Genomic DNA, 15,025 nt, shown 5'->3' with positions numbered 1-15,025 from the left:
GTACCCCGTGAAAACGGGGTACGCTCGCACGCGCCTGCACCTTCCAGCAAGCGGAGAACATTTTGCCTGGCCTGTCTGAGGACTCAGGAGCGCTCTGGGGAAAATCTGCTCGCCAGTTGTTGTAGCTGGGGCATTAGCAGCCTCTCAGCTCCCCTGTCTTGCACTACAGGCACGAGGGACAGCACTAGTGTAAATGGTGACTACGTGCACTTAAAACTTCTGGTTGAGTGGAGATGAAATACTTCAGCTCCCCAACAAAACCAAGAGCCACTTAGAGTATTTAAAACAATGCTAAACTATGCCTAATCACTGAACTCAATACAACTGTAATGTAATACATATTCATAACTAGTAATCTAATATCCAACCGCACCCAAAGAGAGAACCCAATGCAAGGCAGCACTACTGGAAAGCCTGTTGCTTCCTTTGTTCACTCTTCAGGGTTTTGGAAACAAATTTGCTTAATTTCAAATAACAAGTAGCCTTATACAGCAGCAGCTTCTCTAGCACAAGCCTCTGCAAAATACCGACCCCCCGCTGGCCGATACAGGTTTTATGAGAAAATAAATATACAAATAAAATACAATTGTTTCAATCCTCAATTCCAGCTTCATTAAGTGTTTCTCACCCACATGTTTTTTAGGAGGGGAGAAAAGGAACATGCAGGTTTACAGAATTGATGCTAAGAATTTATGCCCACAAACCTTCCTGTCTAAATTAAAGCCTCAAATTTTTCAAACTTTTCTTCAGAGAAAGCATACCCATAAGAAGTTTCATGTGTTCAGCATCTGTACTTTATACTATATAAGATTATGGAGGAAAATTGTGCAAGGAACAATGACTCAAGAACTGCTGCTTTAAATTTAAGACTTAAAGGGACTACTGGATTCAGGCAGAATGGAGTCAAATTTTGGACAGAAAAGACAGACACCCTGAGGAAGCTGAAAGAAATAAGTCTTAAACAGGGACTTGCAGAAGCAGCATTTAAAATTTAATCTGTAAACCAAGGGAGGTGCTTCCAAAGTGGACAGAGTAGCCCCAAGAAATGTCTAGACTGAACAGGACAGATGTGCTGTGTGCTGTGGTTTTTCCCGAAGCAAACGTAGTTCAATATGACAGCTTAGCATATAACTTCCACAGCTAACGCACACTAACCTGATTTCTGGATGCTCAGGGTGGTAGAGGGCCATAACGGCAGTGTGAAACAGCGGCTCGTTCTGGAGAAAAACCAGATGCTGAACAGCACGAGCAGCTGAGATACTAAAATGTGGAAGCGAGTATTTCTGGTTTTCCCTCCTCTGATACTAAGACCCTGTGTAGTTTAACCTCCACAGTGCAAAGGCTAGATTTGATTCCCTTTTCATGTTTCTTAACTGAACCATGTTCTTCACTACAGCCGAGCAGTTGGACTGAAGACCCTCAAAGGACCCCGCTTGCAGGGAAGTGCCCTGCAAAGGTGTATGAGGTTCCAAACTGGCATGACCCAGTGCAGGGCTCAGTACTACAGCCCCGAGGCAAAGAGCTTTTCCATTCGTAGTGTTTCCACCCAAATCCAATACAAGCGAAGTCACCCCGTAGGGTCAGCAGGCAGGTGACACTCGCTCAACGCATCCCTCCAGCAAGCGTGGGCTCTGAACAAGGTGCTCAGAGACAAAGATGTCCCTGGTGACAAGCCCAGCGGCATCGCAGCGTAATTCTCAAACAAGAGACAGGGCACTGCTGCAACAAGAGCCTTGAGATTTTGCATGAAATCTTACAGGTTTCTGGTTATGCCCATTTCCACGAACTTTCAGCCTCAGTTACACACTGTGGCACCTAGGAAAGCTGACACAGAAACGGTGAGGCCTCAAAATTGGTACTCTCTAGGGTGACACCCTCCTGGGAGCCACCTGTAGCATGTGCAGTCTTTAACAGACCCCAAGTTATTATGAACTCATCTCTGCAAAATGTTGCTGTTCTTGTTTTAAAATCAGGCAATAAGGAAGTGATTTACTATTGCAAGCCGTGTTCTAATGCTGTTTCACAGACCCTACACATTGCATACTAAAATCCTATCTTAGTCAATCAAATCATGAAAATAATCTGGCAAAAGTAGCAGAGAGGTTAGCAAAGTAACATCCAATTAAAAACACTTTACAGTTACAATACAGGTTTTTCCCAATATCTGAAGTAACGTACAGATATCAGATCACGTCTGCAGATACAAACATACCTATTATTCACACTAGGTTAGTTACATCTGCCCTAGAGATACAATCATTTTTATGAATTCCTTCTCACAACTGTGTAACTTTTTTATTCTTAATACTGAACCATAAAGCAAACAACTGGCTTAATCATATTTGCATCTCACGAAGAGATCAAATGTCTAAGTAACAGGGGGAAAAAAAAAAAAAAAGATACAATGAATAAAGGACAGCTACTACACATTAAACAGACCCTTTACACAGACAGGTCAACTTTCTGCTGCTACCACAGGAAGACCAAACCGGGAGCACTGCAAACAGCTTCTCAAACAGAGACATTTTATCCCAAGAGATGACAGGATCCAATTACAGAAACATCTGATTAAAAATTCTTTTAAGTCAAAAACACAGACATGGGCTTTCCCTAATGCAAGAGCTCGTACGTTGATTTGTTAAGGCTTTTCCTTTGTACTCCTTAAGCAAGTTACAAGACTACTGAAATCACACACGCAATTAGCAAAGTTGCTTGTGATTAAGCACTGGATCTGGATTTACAGTACTAACATGGCTTTTACTCTAATCAGAGTCCAAACTCAGAAGGCACAAAACAGAATAAAACCAAGGCCTCAGATATGCAATAAACAACCTCACCAAAATCTGCCAACAAGAATAATTCAATTAATGCCCTTAACAGGCACCAGGCATTGAAATCCTAGAAATTTCTACATGAAAATGTCCCAACTGGCATGGTGCTCACATGGCTCCATGTCTGGTCCCATTCTCTGTAGGGAGTCAGTACTGTGCAAAAATTAAGTTCTACGAGCATCTCTCTCAAGGTGGGTGAGGGCTGCATGTTCACAGAACAGTAACAGAAATCTGTCTTTACACATGGATGTTGCACCTCCAGATTATCCCTCCAAGAATAAGGAGGAAACCAAGAGAACAAACCATAATATGTTCAAAGTCCAAATCCAAAATCTACATACATAACATGAGAAACCCCACAACCTATTACTGGAGCAGAACTAACAGTTCATAACAGCGTGATGTGACTCAGCCTCATTTAATCCCAAACATCCCGACATATCCAAACCAAGGCACGGCAGCAGCCGGTCCAGCCAACGATACCCACCTGAAAGTATGACAGTGACGTTCAGTGCAATGAACAACCCACAGAACAATCCAACCCTGAATGTAGTCCAGGCTGGTACAGGCTGCAAACAAAGCAACGGTGGAATTAAGGTGGGGTCAAAAGGTTATCAGCAAAGTCATTAATCTGCGGAGTAAACTTAAAATCAGGAATTAATGTTCTGACGCTGACGGCACTCTTGCTCTTGAAGTGAGGTTTTTAAAACTGAAAATGCTGCATAACATTCTTGCCTATGTTGTTGCTGTGTTGAAACAGAGCTTGGGCATCTCGGCACCCTTTGAAAAATATTCTGGACCGCACAAACACTAAGCATGTGTTATTATTAGCACGAATTTCCTTTAACTATTTATCTCATCCCTTCATTACCTTGTCTGAGTGCATTAGGAACAGTAAGTAGGCTACTTCCAGATTTTCCAGAACCAAAATGGATTACGTGATCGTGCCCCCCTCAATTTGCAGAGCATGCTCACATCAGTTATTTTCACTAATTTGTTCAGATATTGAATCTAATTGGGCACCTCAACAAGTTGGAGAAGCAGCTTTGCTGCATAACTCAGTCTCTCACCTGAGCTGCTCCTAAGGGTGGAACACGCAAACGCTTCATAGCCTTCTGTCTGTCTCCATCTTCTAACTCATTGGTCACCACTTCCTAAGGAGATGAAAGATACACATCACAGAAGTTCATTCTAATGATAAGCACGTGGTGCTGCATTCAAATAAAAAATAACGGTTGGTTTCCATGTTACATTTGAGCCCTGGCCCAATACTCCCCTCATAAATGGTAACAAAGATATGAAAAGCCCACCACACCGCATCAAGTGACTACACAATACAAGCAAACACTGCACTAGCTCTTCCGAGTGAAAAGTTACCAGCTGAAGAGAACATACCCAAATCTACGTAAGCAGTGCCAGAAATCAGTGGCATTTCAAAATCAATTAACAGTTGTCTTGGTGGTGAATACAAGCTATAGAGAGGGCAAAACGTTACAGGAATCAGTAGCGAACAAGAAAATACTGTTTTCTACATAAAAGAGGAGCAATGCCCAGACTAGCATCTTTACCTCCGTTTCGGATATAAGCTGGTTGATCTTCTTGCAGGTGTAGAAGGGTGCCACCTCCACCTCGGCCACACGCCACTCTGCCCCCCGCGCTGTCTCCAGGTTCTTGTCATGCTTCTTTAAGATCTTGCGGAAGCCGGTGAAGTTCAGGTTCTGCAGACAAGGGAGAAGAGTTACTTTTAACCTCAGTCACCTGCCAAGAAAGCTAAATGGTTCTATTTCCAGTGCTAGCAAAAAAAAAAAAAAAAAAAAGTTAATAAGAAGAATCAGAATAATTGCGTCTATTGTGAGGAAGTACGAGCTACTACTTTATTAGAAGTAATACATATCCCTACATATGCCCGGCAAATAACAGAAAAAACACGGGACTCAAGGGCATAAAAACAGGTCACTTATTTGTCAGGAACTACCTAAACCTCATATTCCCTGAAAAAGCCAAATCACTGCCACTTTCCTCCTTAATGCAGGAAGCAATGACATTCCTGATGAAACCACACTGAAGACAAAAAACCTTTGGACGTATTCGACACTTGTATGTTTGAAGTTACTTCCAGACACGCTCCCTCTGTCTGGGCACACCTGACTGCATACGTTCCAGGTATGGCAACTCTGGATGAGCAGGAGCTGTAATGAGCTCTTAACAAACATACAGAGCTGCAGGAAGGCTACGTTTTGTCTCAGCTCCCCCAGTCAGTCCTTCAAGCGGTTTTCCCCTTCTGAAAAGGCCAGGCTACTGACTTCTAGTTTCTTTAAACTTTACATTGATTTTCAAATCAAGTTCTCCAGATAAGTGCACTACAGATGGGAAATCTTTGTATGAAAGTTTTGAATGCTGCAGCTTAAATCCAAACAAGCGCACCCCCATAGCAGCATCCTTTTCCACCTAGTACATTGCACAATAACTGCAAAACTAGTTGAGGCTTGCAGATGTGGGAGATGTAACTCTAGAGATATCTGCAGAGATAAGCACATGATGCTGCATTAAACCAAGAATTAACGGTTGATTTCCAAGTTGTATATGAGCCCTGCCCCAACACTCTTGTAATGCCCAGTAACTAAGAGAGGCAAAGCTCACCACACTGCCAGCAACCGCCGTGACACGATGCATCTGAACTCCTGCATTTCATAAAACACCACTCAAAAGACTCAACGTTTCATGCAAGCAACAGGAGGAACGCAGACAGACCATGGCAAGATTTACTTCTAACAAAGCTTAGAAAGTAGCTTGGAAATAGAAATGGAGAAAAACAGCAAAATCCAATGCCCTGGGGAGAGGCGCCAACTACTCACTGAAATTATTTTGAATCTAATTATGCTCTGAGTGATTTAATACCAGACCCCTAGTATATAGGTGGGGAAATGAGGCTAGGGAGGCAGAGGCAGGAAGCCAATGCATTAACGATCTGCATTATTGCAGACAAGAGACTTTAATTACTTTCTATTGGAAAAGCCAGCATTCCACCCCCGGAGGAGCAGATCACTATTTAAGAAACTTGAAATGAAAAAGGCAACAAAACGATGATTTTGGTCAGAGATTTTTCTGTAGCCTGAACTAACATCACTTTTTGTGCCACGTGGGCTATCGCAGCCTAAGTGCGGTGTGCCTTGGCCGGTCGGGGCATGCTTATGCTGGGCACCCTAGAAGCTCTCCAGCAGTGTTTCATCCTCTAGCTGCAAAAATTCTGCAACCCCAAAGTGCATGATAAAACCACTGTTGGTTACAGCAGTACTTGTGACAAGGAACATGCAGCAATGGAACTGTGAAACAGAACAGTCAAACATCATTTATGCGGTCAGACGTTCTGCTATGCTTGCTATTCGTGATGCTTTTATTAGGCAAGGGGCTTTCTCCAAGTCTGACTTCCATTTCTGCTGAAAACTGATCTAATCCATTGAAGTGAATCAACTAATGATCTGTTTTGTCATTAAAGGTGAAAAAAACCAAACAGTGCAACTTCGGCAATAATATCATGCAAGATCAAGTAGAAGCAAACAGTGGACTCAAAAATCTTTGCTGACATACCAGTGTATTAGGAAACGCACCAGCAAGGCAGATGCACAGCAATTAAATAAGACTGATTCAGCCTCCATTATTGCCTGATGAACAGACTACATTATATACAATATACATAAGTAAATATTATATGCTTAATTTCTCAAGATTTTTCTTTAAAACACACTATTTCAAATAGATTTATCTATCTATGCACACACTCTGGAATGATACATTACTGTTAACAATATATTAATTTTATCAGAAGATTAAGTTAAACAAGTAACAGCTGCCCCGGAGACAAGTTACAGTTTCACTTGGTGTTTGGTTTGTGTACCTTAGGAATGAACGCATCCAACTCTTGTTCAGTCCTAACAGACTGAGGAATTCGCTTCACATGGATCTTCCCTTCTCAGTAACCCAACTCAAGACTTTGGCATTACATGAAACCCATAGTCTGATATTTATAATGCCACCTGTCGACTTCACTTTACCTCCTACATGAAGGCCTCAGATACATCATCTTCCCACCAGGTTGTTGATTTTCCTCTCTAAAACTGCAAAAGCTTGAGTATTCCTTGTTCTTATATTCTAAGCCCAAAAGCGTTGAAGAGTCATATTGTGGGATTTAGTTTTGTGTCTGTTCTAGTACTTGTATTCTTTGTCCTCAACTTCATGACCAATTTGAATTAATTTTTCTGGTTCTCTCTTTGAAGTTATGTTATAGAAAGAAGCTCTTCTCCTTTTGGAAACTGTGAAAGCTATCAAATCCAGATGGGTTTTACATCAATATTTGGTATACATACAATGGATGTTTTAGCAAAAAGCAAAAACATAAGTGTGAAAGATGCCTTTCTTCACTGATGAATAATAGGAAAATATTTTCCAGGGGAATGACCTATGATCTTTCTTTTCTTTGTTTGTTTTTTTTTTTTTTATTATTTTTTTTTTTTTTTTAAAGGGAAGAAATCGCAGCATGTAATACTGATTTACTCCTGAAAAGCTACAGATACTCCATCTTTCCCAGGATTTTGAAGTAGAAACTATCCCTAAAATTTAAAGGGCTTTATTGAAAAACTCATAAATAATTTCTGGACAAGTGCTCAAAGACGTAACATCACTTTAGGAGAGGTACAGACACTCAGAATTTTGGAAGAATATGTTTCGTCCATACTACAGAGCGATACTAGATTAATTCTTACAGTGAATTTTGTTTAGTAAAATTCTCCAGGACAATGCTGGTAAAGATCTAAACACAGATGTAGTGAATTTAACTTCAAAACACTCTTACTTAACAAGCTAAAAACCCTCACAGTAAGACATTTAAAAGCATTTCAGAGTTTTTAACACCAAAAGAGTTAGCCCAGCAAAAAGGATCTTAACAGTTTCAGATCCTTGTTTCAAGATTTTTTGGAACAAGATCAGCATCTGCAATATTTACCATGCCCTTTCATGCCAGAAATCCAAGTACAACTAAAGATTTGTTTTTTCATACTTCAAGGCAAACGAGCCTGTATCCTACAGAATTAAAAACACTTTTTTTTAAAATGGATGTTTTAACAAGAAATTCTGATATAGCAAGGTCACAGCCACTGCCATGGTAACGCCAAGAGGAAACAGTACATTAGCATTTCAAGTTTCATTACAAATACTAGATAAAAGAGCTTCTTCACTAACTTGCCAGCTCCAGCCCTGCACAGAGCAACATATTACAGAAGAAGGAGGTCCCAATGTGACTTCGTGTTCTGGCCATGCCCGGGCCAAGGGTGCTGGGGTCAGCCAGCCCAGAAAAGGAAGAAGGAAGGTCCTTCTGCAGGTCAGCTCAGCATTTCTAGCTCAACAAAAAGCAACAAGGCGTATGCTGCTAGCTGCCAGGCATCTGCCTTTTCTTTAAAATTGTTTAGGGACCAAAAAAAAAAAAAAGAAATTTTAAAAAGATGTCTTGAATGAGGCAACTCAAAGATACACAAAGCACAGAGATGTTTACATGCAGGGCTTTGTAAAACCACCTCTTTTTGCAAGTACCTGATAGTTCTGCAGTAAGATGAGGCTGAGGTAGAGCTCGCTGAAGGCCAATTTCAGATCTTTGATATTCCTATGTTGGACACGCTCTTCGTGGGACAGGTGGAAGACCGGCTTTCTGCGCCGCTGCAGTGTGGACACCCCACTGGCTTCTTTCTGTGCATCCAAAGTTGACTGTAACTCAGTCCGAAGAGTCGTAAACCTGCGCTGAGCTTCTGCAAGCTTTTCTGTTCGCAAGGAAAGGGGAAAAGTTAGATGAGAGGACAGCAACTTGCCTACCGAGCCCATCAAAAGCACTATACCTTTTCCTCAAATAACATGTCTGTAGGTAATAACCCACTGCCTGGCCTTCCCCCACTAAGCATTAAATTCAACTGCGTATTTCTCTTTTAGGAAGCTCCTTCTCGTTAAAGGTTTTAATGCATTATGTAAGGCATACATGTTCTCAAAAAAAAAAAAAAAAAAAGCCATCATGTCAGACAAGTCTTAATTAAGTCAAAATCAAGGGGCTGTCCCCTCAGCATCAGCACTAGACATGAATTCAGATGTCTCAACCAGCCAGCCCAGCTGTGATTTCTAGAGGATGCTTGTTTCAGGACCATATGGATAGCTGGGTGGAAGAAGCCCAACCTGCAGAGCTGCCACCTGTACCCAGGGGCTATAAAGCACCCCAGGGACGCACAGTCAGGCCTCCCCAGGCTGGCAGAGCCCCAGCTGGAGGTGGCCAGGCAGATGGGGTCCCATCCAAATACCAGAGCAGTGACCACACGTCTCCTCTGCGTGCAAAGGAAAGCTGCTTGCCTTTCTCAAATAAAGCAAACGTACAAAAAGCACGAGGAAAAACGCCCCAAACTGCTAGACAAGATTATAAAACTCGACAGTTAGTAAGCAGAGCACTTTTCATATCTGTGCACCCACTACTGACAACGTTTACTATCTTTTTTTATATGACAGTAAGGAAATCAAAGGGAAAAAAAAATACCCAAACCAAACCAACACACTTCAAATGTGACACTGAGTTTTGCTGCTCAGAGAGCAACGCAACCCCTCTGCCAAGCTCCCGGTGACAGACAAACACAGCTTCTGCTTTGATCAGGAGTTACAACACTACTAGCTGCTGTACATGATCCACTGTAATAATTTATTCCTCTTTTTCTCAGTTTAGGCTCACACAGGTTAGAAGCATTGCCTCATTATTTACTGATTAAAGGGACAGTCAACTTGCATTTAAATATCATTTTGATGTGTTTTCAGATCAAGTCAGTCTCTCTTCCTCACATCTCCAGTATGGAAAAGGTGTTCCATTAAACATGCTGCTTTATGTACTTTCAGAAAATAATCTTTTTGGCTAAATAACAATCTTTTAATGCTAAAACCAGCATAACTGACACTATTATCTTTCTCTTTGTTCTGTACAACTAGTTCCTTCCTGGCTTCCCCCCCACACACACTATGGCTTCAGTCACAGCTTTGGCATCTCTGTGGATAAGCTGCTGGCCAGGAAGATGGTGAGCAGGTGGGCAGCGTCGGAGCTGGCCGGGAGCTGCAGCCACCGCCACCCAGCAGCACCCCCCCAGCAGCACCCACAGCCATGGAGCCCCAAGCTCCCCCTGACACTCCAAGCTCTGCCCGACGGTCTCCTGGCTGTCAATTTAATTCTCTTCGTCAGTATCTTAGATAACTTAATGGTAAATTTCTCAATTGCCCACCCCCCCCAAGAAGTAGGATTTACTCCTATGGGAGAAATTCTGACCTCTCCCCTCAGTCTTATTCAATTCTGGTTAATTTTAAGAGCAAAACTGCTCTGTAAATAATTTTACAGTGTTCTTGCGTAAGATATGTTCCAGAAGGAGAATGCCTTTCTGAACTGAAAATGGGGATCAATATAGAAAAATCAAGTATGGAAGAGAACTCTCTATAATTTTCTCAATTATAAACTTCAATAAAGTATGAGGTTTTAAAAAGACAGAAAAGGACAATTAGTCTCTGACAGCTTCTACAGCTGGCAAGGACTTCACCGAACAGAGGCAATGCGGCCCACAGTGAGAACTGTCTGCCCGCAGCCTACAACCACATAATATCTAAGACACACAAGGACAGGCTGCGAAAACAATAACCTCTCCCCACTTTGAGAGCTCTCCCACGAGGAAGTAACAGATATCTATTAGCGCAGCTGTTAGAATCAAAAGCCTTCACATAAATAAAATTCACAAGTTCATTCTCTACATTCAAAACATCATATTAAACCGCCTGTGACACACTGGGATTACTTTTGCATCAAATTAGTAAACATGGAAGAGTTTAAATTTACATTTTTCAGTTGAAAACATGATTCCATTGTCCCTATATCCAGAAAAACCTTAAAATCCATCAGACTAATAACACAATAAAGACACTTTGAAACAGTTACAAAACTACTGCTGCAATTTTCCTATATGTCTGCAAAGCAACATCCACAAAAATGCATCATCTCGAAATACAAACATTCTTCTAAATAATGCACCACTGAGAAGGGTCATGTGCTGTCTTCTATACAGCCCTCTCCATCCATAGGGGAAGACCACAGTCCTCTGAGGATGAAGCTTTAAAGGCAACTGATCCAGCCCTGTAATGACCTGCCACTCCCCAGAAACAGCAGTCCTGCACCTTTCCCCTCCTACCCTCTCTCTTGCACTGAGTCTAGTTATCTGGTCCACAAATCATTTCATCTTGTTAAGGTACGATTTTATCACCAAAATTCATTGCAGAAGCAAACCAAGACAAAGCATGTGCTGCTATTCTTAAAACCTCCTAGGGAATTGCCTAGGGAAACGGCAAAGCAGAGTAGAAGTCAGTTTCTCAGTTTGCAGCATACTCCAAAATAATTGAAAAGGCTTTCACCACCAATTTAGCACTCAAAAGAGTGACTTTTAAAAAATATGCCACTCAGAGTTAGAAAAAAGCAGCGTACACTTAGAAACTGGAACCCCTCTTGTTGTATTGCAGCATTTTGCACAACTTGATGCCCACCGAGTCCTCAGCTCAAGTGTAATCTTACGGCAAAGACCAAGGAGAAATCCAAGACCAACAGAGGCAGACTTCAACAAAAGTGTTTGCAATAAAGTAGGAGCTTTGCCCAAAAAATGTTTCTAGATCCTGACTAAAACCCACTGTCTAAAAAGTCATCACCTCAACTGTGCAATTCCAAGTTGGTTTTGACTCCCTTTTTCAAGTTTAAAGAAAAGTTCACACATAAGGATCATTAGGGAAAAAAAACCCCAAACTATCACACCAAGAAGCTAGTAAGATTTCCCCCCAAGGTTCCAGTTTACATGGCCATGGTTGTGATCAAAACCTGTTACACCATACAGGTGGTTGAAATTACCTCCAGTACAGGAGGTAATGGACCAGCTACCCGGCTCGGGGCTCTTTTAGCACTCTTTCCTTTTCCTACTTGTACATATTATGTTCAGTATTTTGCTTACCAAGTTAAAGCTGCGGCTTCCTACAAATAATAAAACCAGCTCCTGAATTAACCACAAAAATGTTACTAGCTGAACAGTAGCCCAGCAGATCCTGATGATGCTAATTTAAAATATAACAAACCTCCCCTCTAGAAAATCCCAAACACAAACCAAAACTGGCCACAAATAAAACTTTAACACTTGAACAGGCATTCCTCTACTGGAACCATCTGAAAATTTTACTGCTTTTTTTTTTTTTTCCCCTCCTTCAGTTGAGCACAGATTTTCTTGAGTGTAGTCCAAATAATCACAAACTGTTTATCAAATCAGTTTTAGTTAATGGCAGTTTTCCTTCCTACTGAGCTGGGATAATAGTCCGGGGAATTAAGGCTATGTTTGACGACAGCCAGCAACCTGAGCACACAGCGAAAGGCAAAGGGATTTTGCAGCAGGCACTGCAATCCCAAGTGCTCCGGGGAGCTGGAGAGGAGCTGGGCCCTGGGAGAAGTCCATCCCAAGAGGATAGGGTTGTCCATGCTGTGGTAATCTCTGGCAATGCTCACCAAGGACCCCTCAGCGCAGGGCAAGACAACAAGGAAATGAAGCAGAGAGAACAGAAAGTGTAGCTTTCGTGAAAAGGTATAGTATTTATTGTCGTAAAGACAAGCATGTAATAAGCTATATAATAAGCCTATAATAAATAGGACATACCAGGTCATAATCCAAGGCAACCCATGCCTGGAGTTACAATAGGGTCCAACATGACAAATTTCTGACATGATCAAGAGGAACCACTGATGGAACATGTCTTGATGCAGCTTAACGTTAACAACTCTAATAAAGTGTTTCCATACTATTAAAGTCACGTCACTCTTCTGCAAATAAAAGACTTATTTTAATCTTATCACAAGAGATTTTCAAATTACATGTATTCTCTCCTATAACTTTTCAAAATGACAGCCAGTTGGAAAAAACCCTACCCTATATTATTAATGCCATTTTAAACAATGCTGGAATGGGTGCGTATATGTGGGTGCACGTGTGCTAGCAGGTCCTCATTAGGGAAAATTATAATCAGTACAGTGCATCTAAATTGTCAGAGCTTCCTCCACAGAGTCTAGCTCATAGTCTGTAGGATCTGGTATAACTAGAAAGTAAGGCAAGTTGCTGAGCATAAAAGCCTTGCCTCAGACCCGGGACAGAAATAGATCTCACCGGGAACCAGAACAATTGTTCTGAGTTAGGTACATATGAACTGCACGTAGAAAAATGCTTATAAACTGTAAACCCTAATAAAACATACCGCTTCTACCTACAAACTGCCCCTTGCCCTTGTCTGACATCCACTCTGGCTACAGCAAAGCCACTGCCCAGGGAGCCGGCGAGCAGGCACAGCTGGCCCCAAAGAGATTTATTCCCCGAGATGGAAGCTGAACAGAGGCAAGGCAGCACAGTTACTGCATCTATTATACTTTCAGCTATTCTCATGTTCGCAACCCAGATTCTGCTAGTCATAAAATAGCTAGCAATAAAGTCATCACCTGATGGCTATTAAAATATTTTGCACAACTCAACTTTGTCTTTACTACCAGATTAAAATCAGAAATAGAAAAGGCTACTGCATTGTGCTCCAAAAACCTGTTTATAGCACCAAGGTAATAATAAATCACCGCGCTAAGAGAGAGTAGAGCAGAAGGCAATGCATCATCGTATCCATATTTAAACACTTTTCTAGTTGAAACTCCACTTTAAACCTTACCAAAAGAGGCTGAAAACCAGCCAAAGTGTAATGGTGGGTGGAACTGCAGCACGCTATTGCTAAGCTTTTTGTAGCAATATTACAGGGTGAATTTCCAATTATCCCATTCTAAAGTTTATTTTCAAAACACAAGGATGGGAAAGCAAACTTTCTCAGGGAAAAGAACAACAAATAGCACTTTGACATATGACCCCTAGGAATCCCTACTCTTACCACCATTACATTTTTACTCAATTTACTAACCAGGACTTTATACAGAGCCAATGACAAATTCCTACTGGTTGATCTACTCCAGAAAGTTGCAAGGATATAAGGAAGAGTTAAGTGTTTACAAACTTGCTGGATACATCAAGATGGTCAAGTTACCATACATAGGCAAGTCCACAATCACTAACCTGGCACAGTCTCAGGGGACATCAGCTAGCAAGCTCAGCATGCCTAAAACACGCACAGGAGTCTGTCACCATGCAGAAACTGAGGAACTGAGCCCTGTATGTAAGCTACCAGCTCAGTTTAAGAGCATCTTCATAAAGTTCAGCAGGATGCTATTGCAAAGCAATGAAATCACCTGCCCTTCATTCTCTCTCCATTCAAATACCACGGTTTAGCTCCACATCTGTCATTAAACCAGAGCAGTTTCCCATATAAACCTGCCCTATAATTACCTGATGGTAGACCTGCGTGACCACTGTGGTTATTCTGAAAGGTTGGGAGCTTCAGACTCGTTTCATGTTGCTGTATTTTCCACAACTATACACAAATAAGCACCTTACCTGAATAGAAAATGTTGATTTTGGCAAGTTCTTTCTCACAGGTTTGGAAGAACTTCTCTTCAAACGTGGCAAAGCATCTTTTTACTGTGTCCTCATCTGTGTCTATTAAGAAAAAAAAAAAAGAAGTTGTGACACAAGAATGTAGGAACAATTTTCTAAGTGGCTGTCATGGAACTATTTCTTCAGAGCAAATCCACCTCCTCTGTCACCCAGGGAAAGAAGCACAATCATGTCCAAAGGGCTCTGAGGGAACATATATTTGCCTGTAAAAGGAACTGCACCAAGAGAAAGAGGGAAAAACTCGTATTGGCAGTTAACAGCACCTTGACCAAAGTTTCCATCATCTTTTTTGATCCTTCAAGCGCTGCTGCAGGTCTTCCACGCTTCATTTCTGCTACCTAACCCAGTTTGCGTGACTGCACCTGTAGGGCCACTCTGGATCAAGACTGTTCTTTATACCTACAAGATCTTAGGAACTTTATTTTAAACAGCATCTCACCTACCACCACAGGGCCACCTACCCTAAAGTCAGACACCAGTGGAAAGTGAAGACCATGTGTCATCCCCACCTGCCTGCTCTGCTGCCTCCAGCACCCTGAAGCCACCTCTCTGCTGCCACATCAACCCAGCACAGGGTGG

The 15,025-nt window shown here is 41.7% G+C and overlaps 1 protein-coding gene across 2 annotated transcripts in view; it reads right to left on the bottom strand.

Annotated features, from left to right (window-relative positions):
- XPR1 (xenotropic and polytropic retrovirus receptor 1) overlaps nucleotides 1-15,025 on the bottom strand; it is a 109,438-nt gene that overhangs the window by 21,618 nt on the left and 72,795 nt on the right. For both annotated transcript variants that reach the window (XM_055724258.1, XM_055724259.1), the window contains 5 exons: nucleotides 14,387-14,488; nucleotides 8,415-8,638; nucleotides 4,400-4,549; nucleotides 3,902-3,985; nucleotides 3,319-3,400 (listed from right to left, as the gene is read on the bottom strand). In XM_055724258.1, the coding sequence (XP_055580233.1) occupies nucleotides 3,319-3,400; nucleotides 3,902-3,985; nucleotides 4,400-4,549; nucleotides 8,415-8,638; nucleotides 14,387-14,488 (642 nt within the window). The remainder of the gene's footprint in view (nucleotides 1-3,318; nucleotides 3,401-3,901; nucleotides 3,986-4,399; nucleotides 4,550-8,414; nucleotides 8,639-14,386; nucleotides 14,489-15,025) is intronic.

The sequence above is a fragment of the Falco cherrug genome, chromosome 12 (genome assembly GCF_023634085.1).
Source record: "Falco cherrug isolate bFalChe1 chromosome 12, bFalChe1.pri, whole genome shotgun sequence".
Lineage (NCBI taxonomy): Eukaryota > Metazoa > Chordata > Aves > Falconiformes > Falconidae > Falco > Falco cherrug.
This window is presented reverse-complemented; position numbering and strand designations above follow the sequence as displayed.